The sequence below is a fragment of the Cyprinodon tularosa genome, unplaced genomic scaffold (genome assembly GCF_016077235.1).
Source record: "Cyprinodon tularosa strain WSP-4 unplaced genomic scaffold, ASM1607723v1 ctg19, whole genome shotgun sequence".
Taxonomy (NCBI): domain Eukaryota; kingdom Metazoa; phylum Chordata; class Actinopteri; order Cyprinodontiformes; family Cyprinodontidae; genus Cyprinodon; species Cyprinodon tularosa.
Window position 1 is genome coordinate 3217800 of NW_024038678.1, and position 27909 is coordinate 3245708.

At 37.9% G+C, this 27909-nt stretch overlaps 1 protein-coding gene across 2 annotated transcripts in view; it reads left to right on the forward strand.

Annotated features, from left to right (window-relative positions):
• Positions 1–2755: 2755 nt before the first annotated feature.
• Positions 2756–27909, forward strand: part of znf385a (zinc finger protein 385A) — a 104099-nt gene continuing 78945 nt past the window's right edge. The window contains exon 1 of one of the 2 annotated variants that reach the window (XM_038283125.1): positions 2756–2958. In XM_038283125.1, the coding sequence (XP_038139053.1) occupies positions 2946–2958 (13 nt within the window). In that variant the 5' untranslated portion in view covers positions 2756–2945. Of the gene's footprint in view, positions 2959–16196; positions 16573–27909 lie in introns of those variants that run through there. The other variant, XM_038283126.1, reaches the window with a different exon arrangement.

Sequence of the window (27909 nt, forward strand, 5' to 3'; positions counted from 1 at the left end):
GTTGTATATATGTGTGCCAACAGCTCAAGCTTCCCTACACATCTCTGCAGGTGTTTTCACTTTTGACTTGATTAAATGCTGCTCAGGTTCAGTGAGGGGAAGGTTATAGCTGCAGCAAAAAACTAAATTCTCTCAGATTATTCCATATGAAAATTTCACCTCAATCATACTCTTGAAAACTATTTTTATTTTTAATCCCTAAATATATATTTGAAATCAAACTCATAAGATATACTCTAAAACATGTAAGAGGATTTAAGAGTTTGACTTTGAGAAATGAAAACAGCACATTTCTAAATTAAACATTCAGTCCATGATTTCTAATTATGATTAAATATTAAATAGCTAGTACCTGTATGGCTTATATTAAGTTTATGTGTTTTCTGAGTCAGACTAAGTATACATATGCACCTGGAAAAATTTCTATAAAGAAATACTTAAACCAAATAAACAATATACATATATTTTCAAAAAGCGCATGTTTTTTCACAGAGAGATTTTGGACTAGACACATGAGCCAAAACCTCAGACACTTACAGTAAGTTGATACAATCCCATCTCATGCTACACTCACGGTTTTCTGTTGATTTTTGGGTGACCATTTTTTTTTATAGATAAACACAAAGTAGTAGAGTCAATACTTTTAGGTAACACACTTCTTTGCAAATTGGATGTTGAATGTAGAAATGTTCACTGTCACTTTTCTATTATTTAACAGTTTTTGGCTTTAAATGTTTTTTTTTTTTCATATTCATTGACAAAGAACTATTACATTTGTATCTACATATTATATCTATATTAACATGTTAATTTATAGTTAATAGGAGATCCACAAAATAAAACAATTGCATTTTATTTTTCAAAAGATCAGCCACCCAAGAAAAGACCAATCACATACAGAGAGGATGTGCAGAACAACTCAGTGATTGATAGAAGAGGAACTACAGGGATGTTCTCATTCTTTTATATCTTATCGTATTCATTTATTCTTATTTTGCTCCATTAAATATGTTTAATGGACCAACAAGAAACCTCCAGAGAAATACTGTCTTGTATCATGGCGAGTTTTTATAGAATCTACAGCCTCTCAGAAGGTCTAAATTGTCAATTGCAAAAATCTAATAAGATAATCAGTTAAGCTTTTTAATCCTTAGCCTATCACCAAATATTCATACACAGTGTAGTTTGCATGGGCTTTGATTGCACTGGTTCCTGTATTAGTCCCAGTAATCCAGTAGTAACTAATTTGGTTCCCATTGATTATATGACTAGAGCTGCATAGAATTATTAATAAACACTGTTGTGAAATTCTTAGTTGACAGTAGATGCAAGTATTTTAGTAGGGCCCATACTTTTACTTCAATTCTCTGAAATTCATCAGAATATAGAAAATAGTCTATATTGTGTGAAAATGTTCAACATAACCATGGATCACTTATTATCATTCAGTAACATTTACTGTGCTATAGCATTCCAATTTTTTTCACTTAGTTTCAGGTAACGGTTGTAGGTTTTCAGAGGATTTACCTGCAACTGTTCTCATAGCCTTTCAATCTAACCGTGACAAGGGTTGCCTGTCTAAACTATTTCAAAAACTCATTCCAAGGTTTGGTGAAAAGTTGGCAGCCTTGATTTAGCTCTAAGAAGTAGTAGTAACAACCAATTGGAATCTATTTACAAAAATAGGCAAATTCTAAAAACAGCTGGTTGATTTATGTTGGGCTTCCAGATTCAACTGCAAAGGTGCAACTGCACCACAAGGATCTTTGGTTGTTTTATTTGTGAGGAAAATGTAAATGTTTGCATCTAGTTACAAAGAAATCTAAGAATTAAATGTGACAAAATTGGAAAAGGGCTATGAATAATTTTGCACAGTATTCTTTCTGTTTTATGTAAATGTTGACTGAAAAGTCAACATTTACATAAAATCCAAACACAGTTCTTTAGCCATATTCATCCCAAGCTTTACAAGCTTGTTTATTACTGTGAGAAATTGAGATGACCCGGTCTGCAGCAAGTCTCTGTAACATTACCCCTCAGGCCCCTGAGTGCTGACATGTGTTTATAGCTGTACACTGAGGTCTCGTCTACTGCCAAAGTCCCAGCAACTTTAAATTTTGTGGGCTGCATGCAGTGGAGATGACACACCACATGGCTACTCATAAGGCTGGTGGTTTAATACATTTATTTTTTCACTACGAAGTTACTCTGACAGGTGATACTGTGTGAGGCTGCTTTAAGCTGCAGGTTTACTGTTCTAAGGTCTGGTCATAGGCTGCTTTCTGCATGTCCTGCATCTCTGTTTTACCACGGTCATCATACTTTTTTATATGGATCTGATCATTGTTTTTTTTTCTAAACCCCCTCTTGGCTTTGTCTATGGTGACATGTTTCATGAGATCCTTGACTTTTTAACCACAAAATGTTTCTGTTTCATCATTCATAACATGGAAAAGGTGATTTTACAACAGTTTTGACTGTTACTTTTTTCAGGATTTCTCCTAACACAGGTTCATGTTTCCTGTTGATATAAAGGCCTTGCAGCCTACCTGGTCCTGCATTAAACAATCTTCTGACATAACTGTCCTCGCCTATTAAGGCCTACTAAGATAAGCTGCTGGAATCTCCTGCTGCAGGCTTTGTTTTCACATAGAGTTGACACTAAGGGGGAGGGAGAGACAGAGGGGAGGGGGTATGATGCAGAGTGGTTGATGGGAGGTGACACAAGCTATGTGTATGTCATCTGTAAGTCCACACGTTCTTTTGGACAGCTATCATACCTGCTGTTTGCAGGTGATCTGGGAACTTATCAGATCAAAAAGAACTTTAGTTTTCTTGTGTCTCAAGACACTAGATGGTGGGCAGGAACTCATAAAGCTCTCCCAGCATTCCTTGCAAGGATTGGAATTTGATCACAGAGGACTGGCTGATCAAAGACATAGCCAATGTGGAGCACAGGTAAGAAATTACCCACTCTTTGACCCTCCACTGCTCGTGTCTGTGTCCATGGAGGGTTTCTTTTTCTAAACTAACCAATTATTTCTATTATTAACAAATTGAGTTTTGAGCTTTGAAATATGTTTAAACCTTTAAAACAACTGTATTGATGTGAAAGTATCAGAATGAATCATGTGTTCACTGAATATCTGTGCTCCCCTGACAGATCTAGCTGACTTCTGCTGCTCTACAGCTTAAACCCATCTTAAAACATTGGAAGACGTTTGTATTTGCAGGAGCTTACAGAAGCATACTCAATGCTTTATTTCTATTAGACCATGCTTTAAGTGAAGATGACATTCATTGGCACCCTTAAATGTTCTTTTAATAATCCTGCCTTTAAATCGACTAATTCTTACTTTAACAGAGAAATAAAAGCATTAAAAATAAAATGTTCCTTTCATTATCTAATGTGATATAACTTCATATACATAAAAAAAAAAATAAATTAACACAATAAATATTTTTAAAAAAATCATCCCTTTTTAAAAGAAATCAAAGTTTTTCTAAAACCCTCTCAATGCAAATCATGGTTTTCCTTAGTGTATGATTCAGAGGTCAATTATCTGTTAGCATGTTCATGTCTGGATTATAACCCATATTTATCTTTCCACTGTGCACAGTGAGCAGCAGAGGTCAAGACAAAAACGGATCAAAGACAGTTCAAAGACCAGGATGTTGGGGTCAAAAACAACCACAAGACTCTAAATCAACTGGTTGTCTGTTACTATGTTAAAGTTTTTAGTTCTACTAATACAAATGCAAAAAGATGAACATCTGGAAAAATTCCTCATGCCAATGGTGAGGTATGATGAATGATCTGTGATGCTGAGGGATTTTTCACACAGCATAATAAACTGCTTAACAGATCAGATTATTTTACATGTTATTCTAGCTTGATATTGAAAAAGCTGAAAAATGGAAAACTGGGATAGTGATTCACAACATCTTGCAAAATCAAGAGGGAACAATAAACCTGAACAGTGAGTCCAGCCTTTTCCTTACAGCAGTTAGTCCTAAGCCCAGATTTCTAAGATGAACAGTGTGGGGAGATGGATAGAGCAAAGAAGAAAGGGACCCACTTTTCTGGAGGATCTTGAGAAGTTAAGAACGATAAATATTAACAGATCCTTACTCTGGTATAATGATGAATGATTATTGAAACAAAGTGCTATGGGTTCGCAGCATCCAAATTATTTAGCCACAAGAGATATTCTATAAACAAATGATCTTGTGATGTTTTCCTTACTAAATAGGTTGATTAAAAGTCTAGAAAATTTTACATTAATTTTTTTATGAAATGGAAAATAAACTTATTGTGTCTGTGGAGAGCTGATAGGGGACGCAGTCCTATGCAGAGAAAATGCTGACACTTGTTCTCACTGTCATCTGAGGAATGTCAAAGCCTTAAAAATAGACTGGGATCTGGAGGAATTACATTTTTCTTCATAAACACTATTACAAACTAAAATAAAACATCACGTTTAAACTGAGAGTGTCATTGAAGCCTTAATTTCATGCAGGTTTCAATGACGTGGGTGTTTTTGGGGTCAAAGTGTGATGTGAGTCTGTCTGGAAAGAAAGACATGCTGTCCACCAGTGGTGGTGTGAAAACATCAGGGGTGTGTGAGAGTGTGACGGTCAACATCTACATTCTCCATCTCTGCAGGCAAGGATTCACAGGTCAGCCACACCCTCGTCTATCAGCACATCCTAGGAAATCCCACAGTCTCCTTTCTGACCTCTTAATTGGAAGAGGTGTGTTGGGTTCTAGTGTGAGAGAGCGAATTTTAATAATTCATAAAAAAATATACAAGACAACTCAGACATAAAATGAATTAAAACGTAAAAAGGATGTGTTTTAAGTAATAAAATGGAAAACTTAGTCATATTTTTATACCAGCTATGTGACCTGCTTAAAGGTTTACACTGCAAAATATTGAAATCTAGATATGTCGATTTTTCTTAAAAAAAATTGGTAATTTTTTTCTTGAATTTAGGAGGTAAGTGGGATACTTTGCCCATAGAACAAGACAATTTACATTTAAAATAAGAAAAAAATGCATTGTTTTATTTCAAGTGCATATTATCTGATTATCTTATTTTAAAAGTAAAAAAAATCTAATTCCAATGGCAAATGATACTACTCAATTTAAGGGTAAATAATACACTTAATTGAAGTTTTACTAATTTCTAGATTGTTTTTGTAGTGTAGCTATGATGCTTTTGTGATGTACTGTAACATATATGAACGGGCACAGAACAAGCAAACATTAAGAATGCATAGCTACAGATTTCCAGATTTAGAAATAATTCAAAACCTCTGTTTTATTCATGTTATAGGAATTTAGTTCTCTCTTCTCCAACTATTCAGTTTGAATCCCTACAGAGCATTAATTTCCACTGCAACAAAATAATTTATTATATAAACATTCAACATGCTGACCATGTTTCCGACACATTTCCACACCTGATCAATGGTCTAAATTAAGGGGCATGATTATCCCTCACTGTGGCAAACTGATATGCCTCTCAGACTTACAGGCTCAGTCCAGTTTAAGGGGAATGCTGAAGTGCCTTGATTTCACTCTGAGCTAAGTTACATGTTACCTCTTTAGTTGACCTTTGACCTTCATGTGGATCTTCTAAATTCACCACAGCAGTGCCAGCAAAGACCTGAAGCATAATATATGGTCTGACTGCAGACTATGTCAGTGGAAATATTTGCTATTAAAAAAGAAGAAAAGAGCTAAGGAACATTTGTGGAAAGTCAAACAGGGACTTTAAAAATATGTAGCTGCTGTTATATGAGTATAATTTATGTTATGTTTCCTCAGGAAATAAAATCTGCTTTGTGGAAATAACTTACAACATGAGTTTCAGTCATGGTCTCTTGGCAGGAAGGATTGATATATCTAGTTTACACTTTCTCTCTGAAATTTGACTCATCCCTCCAGAACTCTCAAACAATAGCAAAAACAGATAATCATAAGTCACCTATACTGGTGTTAAAAATAAGGATAATAGTTTTTTTGTTTCACAATAGCTCTCTTGCTGAGCGACTTTTATATTATTTATTGTCTGACAGACCATCAAAGGTGTAACCAGCTCTGTCCCTTGCTGCATTGTTGCCTGTTTATCTGTAAGTGTGTCAGAACGGCTTTTAAATGATAACAATTTGCTTTCAGGCCAGAATCCCCTTCAGTGAGAAAAAAACTGATGTGCAAAGATCTTTTCTGGAATCTTGAAATTCCTCAGCAAGGAATTCTCTTCCATGTTGACTTGATTTTACCAACAGAGGGCAGCAAACTTTCATTACTAGGTTACAATGCTTACCAAATGCACTTTGCTGGACTATCAGGAAATAAAGCTGTATTTTTCTAGATGTTAAACATTTGATGTAAAAATAAGACATGGATTGACTCATATTCTGTTATAATTTAATGGGGGTATTCTTCTGGTATTAAAAATCCAAGTTGGCATCTCTGGAAAATGACTAAATGCAGGTGGGTGGATGAAGAGGTGACTCACATATCCTGCAGCTGAGAGACAAATTTACAAGGAATTCAGCTTGGATGTTTTTTTTAAACGTTTTTACAATCAGAAAAGGGCTTGAACAAAACAACGTTTAGCATACAGAAGGAGTTTTACAAATCTTGGTTGATCCTTGGGTAAAGTGTGTTACAAAAAAAGGCATACTCAGGTTTGTTATCTGATCACCCTCACTAAAACACTTCAGTTTTTATTAATGTCAAATTTATTTACATAGACCTTTTTTAAATAGCGACAGTTAAACAAGGTGCTTTACAGTTACGTGATCAACTATAAACTAACAATCAAAATAAAACCGTATTTTCAAGACCCCTTTCGGTTCTCACTCGGTCAGTCAAAGGCCAGGAAATATATATATATATTTTTTTTTGATAGGATTTAAAATGATTCTAGCCAACTTCCTGCAGGAGTCACAGCCACTGAGGTAACACATGAGGTAAAACATGTAAAAGTCTGGCAAAAGAAACCCCAAAACTTAAGATTTAATTTAAGGTTTTAGATATTGATGTAATCTTTGTATCATGTATATATTTGATTTAATACATATACTGTTAATATATATGGACTGCAGACTGTTGAAATAGATTTTACCTAAGAAAATAGATATAATATTTAGATATTCACTGAACATTAACATTCAGCATTTTTTACTAAATGTAATAGAATAATCACTAAATATGAAGAAAGTGTGGTAAATAAGAAAAATGTAACAGTTTTCCTTTGTAAAGTTTTTAGATTCTGCATCCCATATTTACGGCAAGGAAAACAGGCTAGTTGTCTCCAGAAACTGGGATCCTCTCAGATGTGTGTGGTGTGGGTGTTAAAGAGATCACATAAACAGGATGGGGTTTGATCATATAAAATAAAAAAAAAGGAGTTGTGAAATTACAAAATCAGCTCAATGACTGACAAAAAATCGAATGCAGGGATTTTAAAACTTGAGTGATGTGTTTGTGCATCTTTGGACTTGGTAAAAGACCAACTGCAGCATACTGAAATACCTGAAAACCCTGATGATTGATGCTCTAAGAGTTTCAATAGTCCAGACAAAAGGAGATCTGTAAAAACCGAGAAAAAAGCTTTGCTTTAGCAATGAGTAATAGCTGGAAAAAAGCTTGACGTAATTACTTAATTACTGTTTGTCAAACTTAGGAGATAATGCCCAAATTCCTCAGTGTGGAGTCGCTGTTAGTGCCAAGAGGATCAGATTACAATGGGGAAGATTAGATTTTCTGAACTAGAATACTTCAGTATAATGGTGTCAGTAAATTATTGTTGCTTATTTTAACAGCACATTGCATCAATGTCAATGGCAAAATAATAAAAAAGGGTATGCTTTGCTCTTTTAAGATAGATCCTTACAGCAACATGTGGAAAACAGCAGTTGTCCCAGTAAAGAACTCTGGGGTACCGCGAAAGGGAGAGAAGCTCAAGCCTGTGTTGTTCTGGCTGACTGACAATCTATGCAATGGTATAAGCAAATCTAATGAAGATATGGGGTTTAGACTAATAGTATATACTCAATCTGATAGTATAATAAGAGAGCACCTTCAAATCAGTCAAATAATCCTCAGATAGCCGACAAGGAGTCTTTTAAGATAAGTGTTGAATTTTAAAGAAACTGATTATATGCAACTATATTTCTTGATATCAAAGATAAATGCAACTCTATTAGTACAGCAAGTTTCATACAAAGTAATGTAAAATAAATCTTCAAAGGTTAAAGACAGACTGTAAAAGCTCAAGCTAGGTCATTGCAGAAAACTGACACACTCATCAAGTTAAAGGAGAAACAGAGAATTCAATTATATTGAAAAAACTCAGACATGCCGTCAACCTGAGAATTTTAAAGCATAAACCACACATATCAAACTGAAATAAAACCAAATATAATAACAGAATGGTCGGTCAAGCAAACTTAAATAGAAAAGAACGAGTTTTTGAAGTTAATACAAACAGTAGATCCATAAATGTCATTATATAACAATGACAATCTTAAAAAGGGCCTCAGGTCTTCCAGAAGGCTTAAAGATTTAGAGGACGATCTTTTATTTCTGGGTGGATCATCTAAATAAGTGGTCCTTCTAACTGTCAATCATTTTGGGGATAAGGCTGTCCTACATGCTCGCCCTGTTAGCTATCTTTTTCTGCACATTCACACGTTCACACATATATGTTTGGTGAGCTACGCTTTCAGACAGTCACTGAAACTCACATCTCACCGTGGTTCTTTGAAAATGGCAGAGGGTTCATAGGAGATAAAATGTCTATGAGAAGAAAAGAAAGGCATCAGAAGAGACAGATATATCCCGGAATGATTTGCGCGGAGAGCTCTTTTCTCAAAGCATTATGGGATTTACTGTCACAGCAGCCCACTGTCGCCATAAGATGTCGCTACCCGACAGTGGCCACTAATAACAAAGATGGCGCAGGCACTGCACAGTGGAAGAGGAATTGCATGACCACCAGGGAGCAAAAAGCAGTGCTCATCTGTCTGAACGATAAAGTTAACTCAATTTGCTGCAAAGTCCACTATATAGTCCCCGCTCTATATAGTGATTGAGGTATTTAGGGGTTAGCGTGGATGTTCGGACACAGTAAGGTTGTATGAGGTATGAGAACAGCAACTTTTAAAAAGAGCATGCACGAGGAGAAATGGGCTTGTGCATGCTTTCGCACCCGTTCAATAGGCATTCCATCTCGGGAGCAGGTACAGGGTTGTGCATGTGCATTCTTTTTTTTTTTTTTTAAGTGGAAATTGTGGAAATCCTCTACAACACCTTTAGGTAAATGACTTCACATGCAAACATGGCTTTTCATGAGGTATTCTTACAAGACAAAACAACATGAGTCAAGTGGGTCAGTGGGAGAAAACTAACCTGATAAAGAATTTGGTTTAAGTTCTGTAATAGATTTCATAAGTACTGCAAATCAGTGCAATGTGCAGATAGCTAGGACTTTAAAGTATAGAGTGTGTGATGTGAGCTGGCTTTCAGCAAGACCTCAAATCGAAGCCTTAAAAAAATTAAAATTTCAACACGTTATAAAAGCATGATAAGTACGTATGAGACAACTGAAACATACCAAATGATTAAAGCATGGGAATAATTCATGGTTTGAGGCTACATATTTTATATGTGGTTATAAAAAAAGAATCCATGGAATGATAGGCAACCTACAGGTGTACTTCATAATTAAATCTTTAAAACAGCAGACTGGGAATATGAAATGTTCCTCAAAAATTAATTGAAAGATTGCAGAAAACATATTTAAAACACTGGTTTGCTTTTTAGGATTCTCTTGAAATATGCCTGGGTGTTGCCAAAACTGTGTTGTGGGTCACAACATCTCCAACATTAATGTTTTATCAAGCAGAAAGCAAGGAAATACTAATAGAGTGAAGAGATTATTTTTCAGTCTTTTCAAACATTTCATACAAGGTAAAAAATAAACAAATAAATCTACATATATTACTATAAATTATTACCGATACCAATATATGTTGGTACATCTATGGTGGGTTAAAGATACAGAATGAAATTTATAAAAATGTAACTGAAAAAAAATGTAAGTATAAATTGCACTTAAATCATAAAATCTAATATGTAAAATTAAATAAACAATTGTACCAAAAAATGTGCCATTAATTATAAATTAACCATCTATTTATTTAAAACATCCTTCAACATTTAAATTGTAATTGTTAATTATGCAATGTAAAATTCAATGAATAAATGTGCCATTAAAAAATAAACATACCTTTCAGTACCTGAAATGGTACATTAAGTTTTTAATGGTTTCTGTGCAGGAGACTCCCAAAATTGTTTAAGCTGTCAATTTCAATTCTAATTGGTTGCTTCCCAAGATAGGATGACTTTTCCTGGATTACTTTCACTCAGAAGTCGATATTATATTATCATTTATCACAAACTGTGGAAATACCATTAAAACGTGATGTAATGTATTTACAGAGCATCAGGGGGGCAACTCCAGCTTATATATATCCCTACTAATAATCTCTATTTAATGGCACATTTAATTGTTTAATGATGCATTAGATAAATAAATGGTGCATATAACTATTATTTAACACTACATTCAATGGTACATTAATTTTTATCATTCTACATTTTATGATTTAATGGCATATTTATTTATATTTTATGACATTTCTATTTATTCAATTTTGTCCCCCTTAACCCTAGTACATCCTCTTAACCTGCTAATAAAGTGACCTCTGGTTGTCTATTCCCCGTAGCTTTGCTCTATAACCTTCCCGCTCACCTACCTGTCCGGTGATGCCATCTGTCCCCTCCCCGGTGGCCATCACCCTTCTCATGTCCTTTGACTTTCCTTCCCTGCGTTCTCCATGCCCTGTTCTCTCGCCTATGGATGATACAGGATATCCACGCTCCAATTTCACCCTCTCATCATGACATCCATTAAAGTGGCGCTCAGCCCTGGGCCCCTGTTGGCCTGACAGCACATTAGCCCTCGGCCCATTGAACGCCAACAAGGACCAGCTCTGAATTATTAATACCAACACAACTAATGAAGAAACCCTATCTCAGCTGTATTTATCTCTTTCCAAACCCACACAAACACACATGTTTTGAATGTTCACATAGAAAAGAAACATTCACACAAATTTTTTGCAAGCTTTTCCTTTTTCTACATTATTAACGATAACTCTTTTTCCACCTGCTCATAGTGGCAGTCATTGTAGAATTCCTGCAGGACAGCATGTGAGTTTGTGGTTCATCTAAACCCTGAATTAATTTTACTTACCTCTTTGTTCCTAGATCAATAAACTGCTTGCTTGTTGCTCTTAATAAGGCTGTGGGATTCTCTTGGTGTTTTTTTTCCTTTTAATTCAGGTGATAGTTGTGTAGCGGTAAAGGTTGTGTGTAAATTTACAGACACTCTTTTTTTGACATTGGATTTTACACAATATGTAAGGAATGGAAGTTTCATTTGTGGCATTAATTTCCTTCATTTTGGACCCCTTAAAACTTTTCCAATTCTGTCATACTACAGCCATGCATTGTTAAATAACTAGAGTTTTCTGTAAAGGGCCAACACAAAGAAGTGTATAGTTAAGTGCAAGGAAAGTAATGCAGGCTTTTCAAAATCTTTCAAGTAAAATTGTATTGCAATCATTTACACACTCAGCCCAGCCAACTCGGTCCGTGAAAATAAGAAGGTTGGACGAGTTTGGCTATAGATTCAAACATGTCTGAACAGCTTAAGTGTCATCCAAACCCATTTCAACAGGGACAGATTAAAACCTTTCAAAAAACAAACAATACCAACCACATATCTAACTCCGTAACCATTAAACACAACTGTTTTCATGAATTTCAGACTGAAATATTGACATACTGTTACTATATTAAACTGCATTTACAATAGGGGCATTTCCCCTGATCACGGATCAGCCGGCTCGCTTGGTATCGCAATGAACCATGAGAAAGCCAAGGCTACGTAGGATACACCGGACCTGTCTTTTAACATGGGCAAAAAAAGGTTGCATTTGTTGGCCGCATAATGAGGAGTCTTGTAATCTGAACAGGCCACGGCATTGCGCTATGACGTAATTGGCCGACGAACCTGGCTTTTGGAGGACAAAGCTGATGAATTAGAACTCAGCTATTATCCTATTTTGCTGCAATAATACCTGCAAGCTTTTAAGGGAATGCCTCATGGAGTTTTGCGCATTTTTCTTAGCAAAATATATAGCTCAAGCTCAGCTATAATAGATGTAGAATTAGTAAACAAACATCTATTCTCAAGTCTTGCTACAGATTCTCAATAGGATTTAGATTTGAAATTTGACTTGGCTAAGCTAGTTCATCAATATACTGTGGCTTAAACAATTCCGTAGTAGGCCTGATTTTAGATTTCAGGTCATTGACCTGTTGGTAAATGGAGAATTGCCTGTACTTATATAGCACTTTTTAAGACAAAGGACTGGACTAAAGCATTTTAGACTACATCTAGTCATTCATGCACACACTGATGGTGGCAAGCAACATTGTAGCCACAGCTGCCCTGGGGCTCACTGACAGAAGCGAGGCTACCGTACACTAGCGCCACCAGTCCTTCAGACCACCATCAGTAGACAGAGTGAAGAGGCTCGCCCAAGGACACAACAACACTGAAAGCCGGTTCGAGGGCTTGAACCGACAATCTGTGGTTGGGCAAACTCTTTCATCCAATGCCACTGTTGCCCCAAACTGTAGATGACCTTCCACCACCTTTTGCAGACTCGACAATGTTCAAAGTCAGTCATAGGGGGCTAGTATGTTGGATTTTATAGATGTATCCCTGGTTTGAAATTTCTAGGCCTCTGCAGAATGTAGATCAGATGTAGTGGGACTACCCACGATTAAGTTAAAACAATCTTCTTTTCAAGTGCCTCTGACCAGCTTTGCTGTCACAATTTAAAAAGTTAACAGGGTGTTAGACAATCCCATGGTCCCATGAACGGGTCCCTTTTGTCCCAGGACCCTGCTTCACCATCTTGTTAAAAGGAAACGCCGTTTTTTTTTACATTGGGCCCTTGATTTTACATTATTACATCATGTTCTACTCTCCCATATGAGTTTTGTGTCATTAGGAGCTGTTCTGAAGACATTCTGATATTCTGTTCCAAGTAACGTCTTCCTATGGGCAAATGACTTAAAGGCGCAAACTAAACTGTTCATAATTCATCATTTATGGTATGCCAGCATTCATAACATGTAGGAGAATCACTGTCCCCCAGACATCCACGATTATGTTTTTTATATTTTTTTAAAACAAAGCGGCCCGTCTATGACGTCACCTGCGCGCCGGCTACCATTCATTTTTCCTGTTCGCTGAACTGCTGCTAGTTTTACTCACATGGCTGGAAGATGTCTAGTACTACTACTACAGATGATCTCACTCTCGAAATGGAATTGAACGATTTAGATTAGCTAGCCGAACAAATAGAAGGGGTAGAGCGTAGCGCCTGTGGCCTGGGCTGCCTGTCACAACTCCAGTCCGGCGCACGGATTACGTCATACACGCGCCGCTTTGTTTTAAAAACTTATAAATATAAAAAATATAACCGCAGATGTCTGGGGGACGGTGATTCGCCAACATGTTATGAATGCTGGCGTACTATAAAGAATATATTATGAACAATTTAGTTTGTGCCTTCAAGTTGTTTGCCAATAGGAAGATGTTACTTAGATATAACCTAACAGAATATCTTCATAACGGCTCAGAATGATGACACAAAACTCATATGGGTGAGTAGAACATGATGTAATAACGTAAAATCAAGGGCCCAATGTAAAAAAAACTGGCGCATCCCTTTAAGAGTTCCGCATAGCAATTTTTGGATTTAACCCTTATCTCTAAATAAAAAAAGTTTCTTCAACCACACCAAAACAAATGACCAAAATTGTTGTAGTATCTAATCCAAGCCCATTAATGGTCGGGTTTTACTTAGCGAAATGCATAAAAATAAGAAGATGAAGGCATGGAGCATTCTTGAAGCTACGTTCATATGGATTGGATTTTGGGGCTAATCAAGAGATCTGGCTTCAACATCATTGCTTTTAAATAGGTACAGATAATGAATTAACCCCAAAATGCAGTAAATTAAAACACCACATAATGGAGAGTGGATGGACTTATTGAAATTTATTTTTGCAAAACATCAGATCCAAAAAGATGTAAATGCTTGATCTGTGATGCACATGACTAATAGTTATACTTTATATTCTGCTACCTGAGCTATAAATATGTGCAACTCCTCCAGAGTAACAGTATCTCTTGATTGCTTTGTTGCTCAATTCAATTCTAGCTAGCATTTTGGCGTAGGTGGATGACCATATCTTATAGTATTTGCACTTAGTTCATAATCTGTCTGTAACAAACATCCAAGAATCAGACAGAACACCTTAATTAAGTATATACTGGCAGACTCTATCATAATTGGGTGATTCAGTGATTTACAAAGGGAATTTGTTTAACTGGATTTAACTAGAGCAGTCCTAGTAAAAGGGTCTGGATACACTGAATGCCACACTATAAACTTGATTTAAAAACATCATTCACATCCTTCCAGTTTACAGCAACACAATACTTTTTGGTGGTGTACCCCATATGAAAAAAATACCCTGAGGATTGCGGTTGTAACTTTTTAAAGTGTGAAAAACTTTATAAGGTATGATTACCTATGCAAGACACCATAAAGACTTGCAGTGCAGAGCTTCTCATAGAGTGGTTCTGGAGGTGTCAGCCTCCCTCCTTAGTATTCACTCCAACATCCTTTGACTCACTGCCTCAGCCTGAGAGCGTGATAATGGAAGGGGGAGAGTACAGTTAGAAAATAAAAAGCAGAAAGAAGGGCAAAGGGAGACTCCATCAACATCACACAGCTTTCTGCTGTCGCTCCTGGCTCACGTGGTTATATCTGTTGTGTTTGCAAGCCAGCCTGCCCAAGGGGATTAGTTTTTTTTTTGACAGTTTTGTTATGCCTTCTCTAAAGCTTCTCTATAAAGTCAGAGCTGTGTGATTTTAGAAAATGTCTCTCCCAGGCTGCCCTCTGATTTCTCCTTCATAAAGGGGGAACTGGAAGGCATATGCAATGCAGGAACATGACAAAGGACATTCTTCCGAGTGGCTTCCTGGTGTTATAGAACTGAACCCAGAACAGCTGTCTGTGAATCTCATTCTCAATTAGTGGCTGCATTGCTGTAGTCCTATTTAATTCTCTCCAGGATCTGACAGCTTCTCTTTCTCTTTGCCTGCATTTCCTTCTGGTCGTCTTTCCTTGTCACTCCACATCTCTTCATCTCTCTGTCAGTTTGTGTTTAGTTTAATCTCTACCCCTCCTTTTTCTGCTTCCTCTGCTCTGTCGCTTCCCATTTCATCTCAATTTTTTTTTTTTGCCTGGCAGCCCCCCGACCGTCCTCTCTTCCCTAGACTGAAATTCCAATCCCTCTGACGAAAGCTCAGGCGTTGATAAAGAGTCCAACTTTGCCTCAAAGGGTCACAAAATGGAAGTGGAGAAGGACATATTGGAGAATCCTCTAACAAGTCCACATAGGTGTGGAGTCAGAGGACTCAGGAGCGAGGCTGCAGGAGAGGGACAGCATGGTGAACAACAACCATGGATGTGGGAAACCAGGCTCATGGGGAAGTAGATGTGAAAAATGAGAGGGAGAAAGCATTTTCAGTCATGCTCTGTCTCTCCTTCATGACTTCCACTCTGCATGATGACAAGTGTCTGCCACTGCTCCCATTGGCCAAGTCTGCCACCAATCAGAGCAAAGGCATTTAAGGTGCCTTTAGGTTTTACCCAACCCTAAAAGCAAGGAACAGAGAGAAAGTGAGACCAGGAGAAGAGAGTGTGTGTATTTTTCAGCGAGAGACCAAAGAAGGTGCTGACTTTACATAGCATAGAGGATGTTCCCCGGTCTTTTCTTCTTTTTGAAGCCTCTTGTGAAATGGTTCAGATGAAAGTAAAGTGCTTGTCAGCTGTTTACTGGAGACCACTGCATTTCCTCCTGGCTGCTGTGTAGTAGAAGATCCTGACTCTGTAGCCCTCCCCCTTGTGATTGGCTGTCACACTTTAGGCTCAACCCCCCCTGCATTCTCCTCTCTCGTTTTCCCCTTCACCGTCCTCTGCTCCCAACATTGTCCTTAGGCATACCTGAGCAACCGCTGCAGAAACACTGGACCTCCCTCCTCCCCCTCCACGCACAAACATATCCACACACACACCCACGCTCTCTCTCTTCTACACCTGGAGAGGGCAGGCGCAAGGGACAACATGTGCAGCAGCAGCAGCAGTCTGTCCTCACATCCAGCACTGCCTCTCTGAGTTGCCTCTTTCTGGAGAGTGGAAGGAGGGGGGGGACGACTGAATTTTTTGGAGCTGTTGTTGTCTCTCAGCAAAAGCAGGAGAGACTCAGGCAGTGGGGGAACACCTGCCAGCCCCAGGGGACACCAAAGGCAACACAAACACACACAGCATGATTCTGGGTGAGTTGTCTCTGTCTTTTTTGGTGCCTGGGATTTTTGGTGAGGTCACTCACTAATCCCTACTTAAACTTGGCTAACAGCAGCTCCTGATTAATGCCATGTTCAGCTCGTCTGCTGCACCCGGATAAACCTTTAAGTCATGGTCGGTGTGCATAATTACAACAATTGTGTGCCATTACTGAGGCAGGTGTGAGTGATGACAGTGAAGGTCAAAGTGTTTTGGAGCTGTTTGGTCACATGATCAGACTCAACCATTCCTATGTTCTGCTAGAGGAGGAGAGCGGAAAGAGATGCTTTGATCAAACTTACTCATAATGGATGCAAATTCATACAAAAAGACAGTACCACATGGGAAGAATTATTGACCTTTTATTACGTCTTATGACATAAGATAATGATAATTTGGTGAGAACCCCTCCACTCCAATACAACTATTTATAGGGAATGAACCAGTCTCTAGCATGCAGGAGATTGTTGTTTCCAGTTAATCTTACATTGTTGCTCTGCTCTGAGTCAGCCAGCCAGCTTTTTCTTCTTTAGTATGCTGCTCTCATACTGACCAGGCTGGAGAGAGGGAGTTGTGTGCGCATTCATACAGAGGATGAGTCCAGTAACTGTTTGAACAGGATAGAAATACATGTCCTCAAGTGTTCTAATATGTGTATTTATGTTTCTATGAGACAGTGCGTGCGTGTAAAAAAAAAAAAGGGGGGTTAGCTCTGCAAAAATGTGTGTATGCGTGTGTTTGTCTTTGTTGCTATGTGCTCTGAAGGAGAGGCCACTTTGTTTTAACGCATGCCTGGGCTGATTCAGGCACAGCTCCGCTTCTCTGCCCACCCGGCAGGCATGTTTTTCATGCAGACATCTTTAATGATTATAGGGAGTTGTGTAGGCTTTAAGAGCTAAGAGATATGAATGTTGAGAGCAAGAGAAGTGTTTGTGTAGAGTTTATTTCTGTATAAGTGAAAGAAAAAAAGTTAGGTTTTGCATTAGGATAAACTCTTTTGTGAGGTTTTACAGCTTGCATTTGCAGTTATATGATAGACATGTACTGTCTTGATCAGGTTGAAGGTTGTAGCAGCTGCCGCTAATGATATTCAACCTGGGTGACTTAACAGCAGCTCAGCTATACCACCTTAATGGTTTTAGCTTAAGGTAGTTATTATGATGTCAGTTTTGACTGAAGAGCCTAGGCTAAGTAATAAAATGTGGAATTTATCTCTTTAATGAGGACCTTTGCAGAAACATACTTAGGCAAGTTGCTATCGCTGACGATTTTTCTTCAGCATATTGACCTAATTTGAAAATGTGATAGTGTAACTTATAGCTGCGCACTTCACCGTCATATCTAATAGCTAACCAATGCTGCTGCATTATGGGGACAGCTCATAGCATTTGAAGTGAGACTCTGTTAAAAAGTTAACCAGGCTAACTGCTGAATACACTTTTAAAATAATGATTTCATTTATTGAGAAAAAAAAACTTTTGAAAGTGACATGCTGCAATGTGAAAAGGGAATTTATAATCAAGACACTATCTTATAAAAACAGTCTAAAAACATAATTTAAGATATTTTTTCACTGAAATTTTTTTTTTATTAAACTGAAAAAAAAATTAACATATAACTGACATTTTCAAGTCAGTTATAAAGGATTTTTTGATATCCGTTGGACCCTAGATAAACATCGTGAAAACCATTAATGACAAATAAAGAAAAAGCTCACCAGTGGTGAACCTCTCAAGTACCCAGTCAAACAAAATGTTCCAAGTACAAATTGATATTTCGTCCAAGAGGTTACAAAACAAATAAGAACAACATCTAAGCACTTCTGTTCAAAAAGGCAAAACTTTTTAACCAGAAGTTCAAATTTAACATGTTCAGTTGAAGTAATGTAACATATTTGTTGTTGTTTTTTTTGGAAGGAACAGCTTACATTTCATCTTTTGTAAATTTGACACACTTCTAGTCTATAAAAAAAGTCTTGAGGGAATAGTGGAATAGAACACTGATCCAAAGCACACCAGCAAACCATGTCTGAGTGGCTACAAAAAGGGACTTAGGTAAAGTCTGGACTTAAATGTGACTGAGATGCTTTGACATGACCAGTTTTTTTTTTTTTTTTTTTTTGATAGCTTTTTTACCTTTAATGCATGAAATCACCATTTAAACTGTCTCTTTTTTTTTTAAATGATTTTTTTTTCTACCTGAACATGTTGCTGTTGTTGATGTTTAACATACTGTTACAAATAAACAGAAACAGAAGGGGGTTTGCAGCAGGGAAAATGCTTTTTCATGCAACTCTGTGGAGTTATTCAGCATTTTTGTCACTATTCTCATAAAGGGTAATGTCATTGCAATGACCTTTACATTTCTACCGTGAGCTGGTCTCCACTTCCAATCAGATAATTTTAATGACTTGAGCTCATTGATATTGATCTTGTAGTTTCTAATCAAAGATTCAAAATTAAATGGCTTTTGAAGAAAAGTCGTGGTGCTTATAGATTTGTGTGCAATGCCTGGATGGTGAGAGTATGCCCATGTAAAATGAAGGCTTCTGTCTATTCTCTGACCTTGAGCAACAAACCATTGCCATTATGGTTCTGCCATGATGTTGTGGTTTCGATTCAATGGTTGATGAGCAATGCAGTAGTTCGTAGATCCTAGCAGAGGCTTCTGGCAGCACTGATAATGAAAACAGCGCTAATGCAGATAAGGACAGCAGATAATTGGTGAGCTTTAGTTATCTGGTTGACATTCACTCTGCGGGCAAGATCTGCAGCTTCTGTCGTTGAGCTTGTCATGCTTTAAAATGTTTAGAGAAAACATGACCTGACATACTGTCTAAGAAAACCAAAAGATAAATGCCTTTAGATTCACATTACGGTAGGACACTAACTTTTGGAAAAAAACAACAACAACAAAAACATCTCTCTCCAAAAGAGTTTTCTAAAAGCTGTCTAACAGCATTTTTTCTTACAAATTCAATTTAAAGGCAAATGTTTTTCTTGTTTTTAGAGTTGGGAGGGAGGACAGTTCCATCGTGTCGAGATCAGTCCATGTTTGAATGTATTTTCCTGTCTCATCTGTCTTGTCTGTTTGAATCAGACTCTGAGTTCAGGGCTTTCCAGTCTATCTGTCTCTTTGTCTTTGTGTGCCCACGCAGACCTAATCTGTCTTCATGAAGCCTGTCTCTATGCTGACCTGTATGCATAGCTGTGGCTTCTTCAGTTCACCTGTTTTTCTCCACCCCCTTCTTTGCTCACCTGAATCCAGAGGTCAAAATGAGGAAAAGTATTTTTGAAAGTCTGCATTTTTCTTTGCCTTTTGTTTGAACATGTTCTTTTCTTTGGGCCAAATAAACAGAGTAATTATGTTCAGACATTTGGTATGGACAGTTTGTCATGTAATTATTATTCCTTAATAATTTGCATAGTAGAGGTAACACTGAAATCCATAAAGTGTGATACAAATTAAAAACGCATTACACATTAAATATTGATAAATGCCACTAAAAGCAATCAAATACTCAACAAAAAATGAACTTGCACTCTGGAAAGGGTTGATGAAGGTGCAAATAAACATAACTGATTTTTTTCCTACCTTTTAGCAACATTTTCTGTTTGATTTTTCTTAAAAAAAAATGTAGAATATGTCATTTTTAATGTTAAAAAAGATTACAGATTAAAAATATAGCAAACTTAATAAAATAATAATCATAAATCTATTAATTGAGATTTATGCTCACAGACAAGGAAGGCAGATAATTTATCATGGAATATATGTGGAATACATTTTGGTAACATCTAAAAATATCTTAAAATATCTTAATAAACATTTTTGTGATCAAGATGAATTTAGAGAGTTAAAAATGTAGAAAATTAAGCAAGAATTTCTGAATTTTCAGAAATAGGAAGACAAAAGATACATCTAGCAGAAGCGCATGGACGCATCAGTGATGTAACCTGAGGTCACTGGATGTTTTGGGTTTGTCAAAGAACAGACACCCTCGCCCAGGCGACCTGACCAGGGTTGATCAGACCCCAGCCTGTGTCTCAGCAGCATTAGTCCACGTGTCTGGCCTCTTCATCCATACCCACGTTGTGGCTTTTCCTGCAGCTTCGGTTATGGATCTGATGGCCTTCTTGGCCTCTCCAATGAGACCCAGCAGCATGAGTACTTCTTTGCAGAGTGAATGCTAAGTAAGGGCAATTTGTAAAAATTTTCAACCCTACATTCGTAATTGCTACAAATTGCGATGCAGGGTATATATGTGCAAGTGACTATTCCACACAGCGTGTCTTCTGCAATGCTGGTAATGTTGTTAACCACCTGTGTACACGACTAAAACTCAATAAGGTAAACGTGCTTGATTTCCAGTCCAAAAGGATACGTTTCTTCAAGTGGGAATAGTTTCTTCTTTTCCATTTGTTCTGACTATATTATGAGACATTGTAGTTTTTTGACTGTTATTCATTTTTTTATCTGAATGCACAAAATTCGAACAGAGTGAAAACTGAGGTGGAGATTTTTTTCTTTAATGAAAGGCGAACAGCTTCAAGGGAGGAGAGAATTTTCCTTTTTTATTTATTTTGTGTGTAATTTTGTATTTGTTGTGATAAAAACAACTCTGTAACAGATGGAGCGGCCTGTATACACTGTTAAAAAATTAAAACAACAACAAAGAAAAACAGCTAGGTTCTGGTTTGGATCGGTTCTTTCTTTCTGTCTCAAGTTTAAATAGATAAATATGTGTGGTGACACTGAGGAAAAAGTATGTGTATGTGTGTACAATTTAAAGTATTTTTTAAAGTGTTTTTTTGTCGTGGGCCGCGTAGGTCCAACAAAGAAACAAATCAAATATTGCTCTTAAATAATTGTTGTTGAAGGGCCGAGTCTATTGTTGATGGTTGATAGATTCATCCCATTGCCCAACCCTAGTGACGCGACCAAATATTCACATTGTATTATCCAGCCTTCCCTGTTGCAGTCGTCCACTTGCTCCTGGTACTTGCCACACTTCCGCTCATTAGCCTCATCCATACACTCTCCCCAGGGCACCGAGAGCTCTAGAATGATCAGCTGCTTAGTGGAATCAGACACAATGACCATATCCAGTCAAAGCTGGGTTGGTGTTATCCCGGCTGGAAACTTGTTTGCCCAGGTCCATTTCTAGTCCCCAATCAGTGGCTGAGGTAAGAAGACCTGCCTTTGCTTGAGCTTGAATGTTGGACATCTCTCCATGTTGTGGAACTTGATAACCTTAACTTGGGTTGCCCGTTGGTGATGTTGATGGCTGAAGCTATGCAGTCAGTGACTGCAGTAAGCATTTGGTCATTGCACCTATGATAGCGCCCATCTGCAAGTGCTTTCAGGCAGCTGCTAAGGAGATGTTCCAGGGATCCCCGTCCTAAGCTCTGAGGACAGGGACGCAGATCTGTTTTCCCTAGACTTGGAGATTAGCTGGATTCAAAAAGACATAATACACAGCCTGTACTAAGGTGGTAGTCTGCTTTCCTGTTCTACTATCTGCTGCTTCCTCCATGCCTGCCCACACCTCCTCTTGAACAAGATGTTGACAGTCTTTTCCTTTGGCCTTTTCTACCCTGGTTGCTGGGAGATACCCAGTTCCTGCACACCCTGTTGCCTCATCCCACACCAAAGCCTTTTGCATTAACCTTGACTCAGCAACCTCCGGAGCTTTGTCTGCCTTTCATTTACAGCCTGTGTGCACCTGGATGCCAGCTGATGCCAACTTAGGATCTCACCACTCCCTGTACTGCAGTTCTTCCCATTCTGAACACCATAAACTCTTAGGCCATGCCACGTATTAGAAGCTGCAAGATGTTGCTAGAACCATACAGGGCAGTGCTGCTTAAAGGGATAGTTCGGGATTTTTGACATGAATCTGTATGGCATCCCCATCACCAGTGTCATGCAATCACACTGACTTACCCCTGGCAGCATCCTGTGAGCAGAGTTCTCGTCCAGCTTTGGTCAAGCCGAAAGTAGTCCGGCAGGTTTGCTAGAGCCAGCGAAATAAAACGTTTCTCTTCCCAAAACATTATGTGTTCAAAAGAGTGATATTTTTGCATCCCAAAAACATTGTAGTGGAAAAAGTCACACGTCGTTATCACTTGGTCCTATTGGTCCTTGGTCCTAACTATCCCTTTAAGCTGTGTGGGAGACCAAGCATATTCACAGGTAACTGCTGATCCTTCTCTCCATTGCTTCGACAGTTGAGATGGGAAATTTATACACCAGCAGAGGCAACAGGATTTGTTTGCAAGGCCTTACTTTTCAACCCAACCTCTGGCTCCTCACTGGTTCTCTGGCTGGAAGAAGAATCTCTGAGACTACAGCCAAAGGCCTTTCCAAGGCTGTTGGTTGCTCTGTGATAGATGGGATGGTGATTCCTGAGAGTGAAAAGTTGAACATGTCAACCACTTTTCCCCTCCTATAACTAGAGACCTAGATTTGTTGGCTTAAAGTGGAAATTAAATAGTTAATTAAACTAACCTTATTTATAAGATTAGTTTTATTAATAATTGTTGTAAATGTGGCAAACATAAACATAAAAGAAAAAAACACAGCATTGTTTTTAAATTTTTTGGCAAGTGCGGAGCCATGTTTCAGTGCCCCAAGAGGTGATATCACAGGGTATGTTGATGCTTCAGCTAGCATTTGAATACATTGAAATACCAGTGATGCAGTAAAAAAGGAAAGAACAAATAAAAAAAGATAAAATAACTTAAAAGAAGAATATTTTTATTACAATATGAGGGCATTTTAATCCTCAGAAATAAATAAAGTAAACATTAGGTCTTTCCCTTCTGAATTTCTTTAAAACAAGCCTGGTTTGGTTTTTTTATACCATTTTTTCATAAACTTACCCACTGTTTTATTCATCTGATATGAACCTTGCACCAACCTCTGTAAGAACAGTAGATTTTTATTGTCCGTGCTGGAGTGCAAAGCCAGTGTGGTTGCAAAAACCTGAGCTGTAGGCAGGCGTCCACAGAGAGTCAATGTACATTTGATGAAAAATACCTCACACAGGCTTTGAGGTTTAGAGGTTTACAACAGCTACAATGTATGAATAAGGATCTAATGCATACAGATGTTGCATTTATCAACCTGAAAAGTTACTGTCTGGCCAATCAGTGGTCTGGGTTGATCAAGCTAATAATTATCTAGTTCCTATGTGCAGCTACAGTTATAGTTACAGTTATACTATCTATACGATCCGGAACGAAAATGCAAATTCAAGATATGGTTGTAGAAATAATCCAATTTCTAGGGTGTCACTTCAGATGACAGATTGACATGTTGATCAGCTGATGGATGACTCTATTTAGCTTGAGATAGAGCAATAATACTTGTGTTATTTCCTTTTCCTCCTCTTGTTTCCATGGGTGCTTGCTCACTCCTTGCGCATGGAGATCTTTTCCTCGGTCAAAAAGCCATTATAACAGGTCTTTCCCCTCCTCCCTTCCCGCCTTTGCTCCTTGCTATTGCTCCATTTGTTTATGCTGGAGTGACTATGTGTCAGCAGGCTGTCAATACTGTCTGTAAGGGACTCTAATGAATAGGCCTGTTATTGGACTGGTGGGAACGCAACCCATTGTGTCTGTAAGAGCATATATGTGTGTGTGTGGCCTCTTGGTGTGTGTAGAACTGCAGAGAAGAGGGAGGTGGAGACTCCGCTGGCTCCAGCACCTCCATCACTCTCTCTGCAGTGTCCTCTGTCAAAGACCATTAACCAAAGACACAGCCAAGGGGACACTAGAGAAGTTGTTTTTTTTTTTTTTAAACACCAAACATTAAATGTGTGGGGTGCTTTTGGCACCTGCAAACACTTGAATAAAACATGCTGTTTATGCAATACCCTCTAGGGCCTTAATCTGCCACCAACAGAAGTCACTGCTGTTGCTTAAGGCAAAGAGATCAGGCTGAGCGTGATTATGGTGTCACATTAATGCATTCACAAGTTGCCTACTGGGAATCCTTGGGGCTAAAAGACACCTGGGCAATAAAGTCTGTTAAAGATTTAGCATGCTTTGATAGTGATTATTACAAAAAAAACTGGAAAAAAAGGTGTATTTTAAATGGTAACTGGAATTCTTTTCACTTTTGTTGGAAGCCATTTCATAAACTTATTAAAGGCCCAATATGAAGGATATCTATAATTCTTATCACTTTTAACACAAGACAGCTTAGCTGGAGCGAGACAAGAAAACCAACCCCGTCCCCTTTCCCCCCTCTCCGTGTGTGGAGATGAGCCCAACCATTTCTAGTCAGTATCATTCAATTTTTTTCTGGCTTGTTCCCACAAAAAGTAACAAAGAGTGTTCAAAGAAAAACCTTCTTCCTCAGCTTTAGCCTGGGGTCCAGGTTCCACCTTATATTAAAAATGCTAGTCTTCTTTATCATAATTAAGGTTTTCACCCCTTCTTCAACCGCCACTTTAATATGGTCGGGGGTTCAGTTCTCAGATGATGCAAGAAACCAAGTCTTCTGGGGTTGTAATGCCCCCTGGTAGGGTCTCCCAAAGCGAATAAGGTCTGAGTGACAGGTCAGTCAAGTCTTCATGATGATGAACATTGGTTTCGTATAAATAATAACTCCAACTCAATGGCAGAACTTGAATTTGTGTAGCATTCACTCCCAAATGACCAATTACTCGTAATTGTTTTAATTTGGGGCAGAACCTAACCCATTTGTGCATCTTATCAGATGCCCAATAGGCCCACTAACTAAACACTCGGCTATGTTGCATCATGTTTCTGTTTTGCTCAGACAATTTAGCTCAACATTTGGAATCTTTGAAAATCAGAAAAAATGCTGCTTCACTAAAACGTGTTTCAGGTGACAACTTTTCCCCAAGGTTGATAGAAGTGCACAAAGAAAAAAAAATGAACATTACTTTATTTCTGTTACTAGTCTGATTCTACAAAAAGATGGCAGCAGGAATTAAACATTCAGTTATCCATCCATCCATCCATCCATCCATCCATCCATCCATCCATCCATCCATCCATCCATCCATCCATCCATCCATCCATCCATCCATCGGTATCCAGTCTGTCGTAGGGCAACACAGAGAAACACAAAGAAACACGTCCATGTACACACACACTCACAAATAAGGACAATTTAGAGAAGTCAATGAACCCAACAGTCATGTTTTTGGTCTGTGGGAGGAAACTGGAAAATCTGGAGGGAACCCAAGCATGCACGGGGTGAACAAGCAAACTCCATGAAGAAAGACCCCGGGCCAGGAATCGAACCAAGAACCTTCTTGAAGGCAACAGTGCTACCTACTGTGCCCACGCCCCTTAAACATTCCGATAGTGGTTTGATAAAACTAAAAATCTGTGATATCCTGATATTGCAAGCAATTTATGATTAGTTATTGATATTTCAATTTAGCCATTTTTTGCATGAACTTACACACAAAGTGCTTAAAACACCTCAAGCCGAAAAACCTGTTATTGTCTCTTGCTTTTTTTCATGTTTGTTGCATTTTTATGTAAAATATCCAGCAAATACCATATTTGATTAGTGAGGATCTTGTTTAGTGCAGTGTTAAGCTAAGCAGTGGCAGAAGGAAAAAGCCAGAACTCCAAATGTCAGTAGTTTTGCTAATAGCAATCGTATCAGGTAACATACTGTGCAGCTAATGGTGAACTTTGATATCCAGCGCAATGCAGCATGCTGTTGAGAAGGATGCACCATTGATAAGCACCTGTTAGCAACATAGCTTAGTACAACAGTGTAATTCAAATGTTAAATAAGTGAATAACAGGCCCATCTGTGCATGTTGTTTAAAAACAAAGCAATATATATGGAATAACTTAAAAAAAAATCTAAATTAATAAAATGAAATATCGGATATAGTCTTTAATTATATTTATATACCTTATCATATTCAATTCAGTTTATTTATATAGCACCAATTCACAAAACATGTCATCTCAAGGTACTTTACAATTCAACCAGATCATACAGTCAAATTGATTCAAAGTTTTCTATCTGAGGAAAATCAGTCGATTGCATCGACTCATTGCCTCAAAGGCAATCCCTCACTCGAAGCATGCTTGAAGCGACAGTGGAGAGGAAAAACTCCCTTTTAACAGGAAGAAACCTCCAGCAGAACCAGACACAGTGTGCCATCTGCTGAGGCCGACTGAGGTTCAAGGTGAGGGGAGCAGATATAGAAAAAGAAGCAGAGATACAAAATACAACTGTAAACCAGCTCCAAAGGCGGCCCCATCCAGGAAACACACAGCCAGGCAGACGATCTCCGAGCCAGCTCCCATTTCAGAAGATGAAGAGAGCACATCCAGCCAGTAACAGTCAGAGAAACAGGTCTACTCTGAAAAACAGGCCGATCGCCAAGATCTATAAACATAGGTATTGATGGCAGCATCACAGCTAATATTTCTCCTCAGGATGGTATCAAAGCCAAATAGGAACAGACCAGATAAAGCTACTATGAGAAAAAGCAGAGAGCATAAAGTTAGCGATTGAACTAACAAATTCTGCAGAGTGAGAGAGATAGAATAAAGCAGAATGATGAAAAAGGGGTCCCTATGTCCTCCAGAAGTCTAAACCTATAGCAGCATAACTATAGAGATAGCTCATGATAACCTGAGCCATTCTAACTATAAGCTTAATCAAAAAGGAAAGTTTTAAGCCTACCTTTTAAAGTAGACAGGGTGTCTTATTGGATTAAAATTGGTAGTTGGTTCCACAGGAGAGGAGCCTGATAACTAAAAGATCTGCCTTCCAGTCTTTTTTTTTTTTTTTTTTTTAGAAATTCTAGGAACCACTAGTAAACCTGCAGATTGAGAGCGAAGTGCTCTGTTAGGAACATAAGGCACAATAATATCTTTGATATAAGATGGAGCTTGGCCATTTAAGGCTTTATATGTGAGAAGGAGGATTTTAAATTCTATTCTGGATTTAACAGGAAGCCAATGAGGAGAAGCTAGGATAGGAGAGATATAATATCTTTTTAATTTTCAGAACTCTGGCACCATTTTGGATCAGCTGGCTTTTAACTACAGTTTGTAGACTTCCTGATAGTAAAGAATTACAATAGTAACAAATGCATGAACTACTTTCTCAGCATCACCCCTGGACAGGATATTTCAAATTTTTTGCAATATTCCACAGATGAAAGAAGGACTTTCAAGAAACCTCTTTGATATGGGATTTAAATGACAGATCCTTTTCAAAAATAACACCAAGATTTTTTATTTTATTATCAGATATCAATTTAATCCCATATAAATGAAGGGACTGACTAATCAGCTTATTTGTCAAAGACTCTG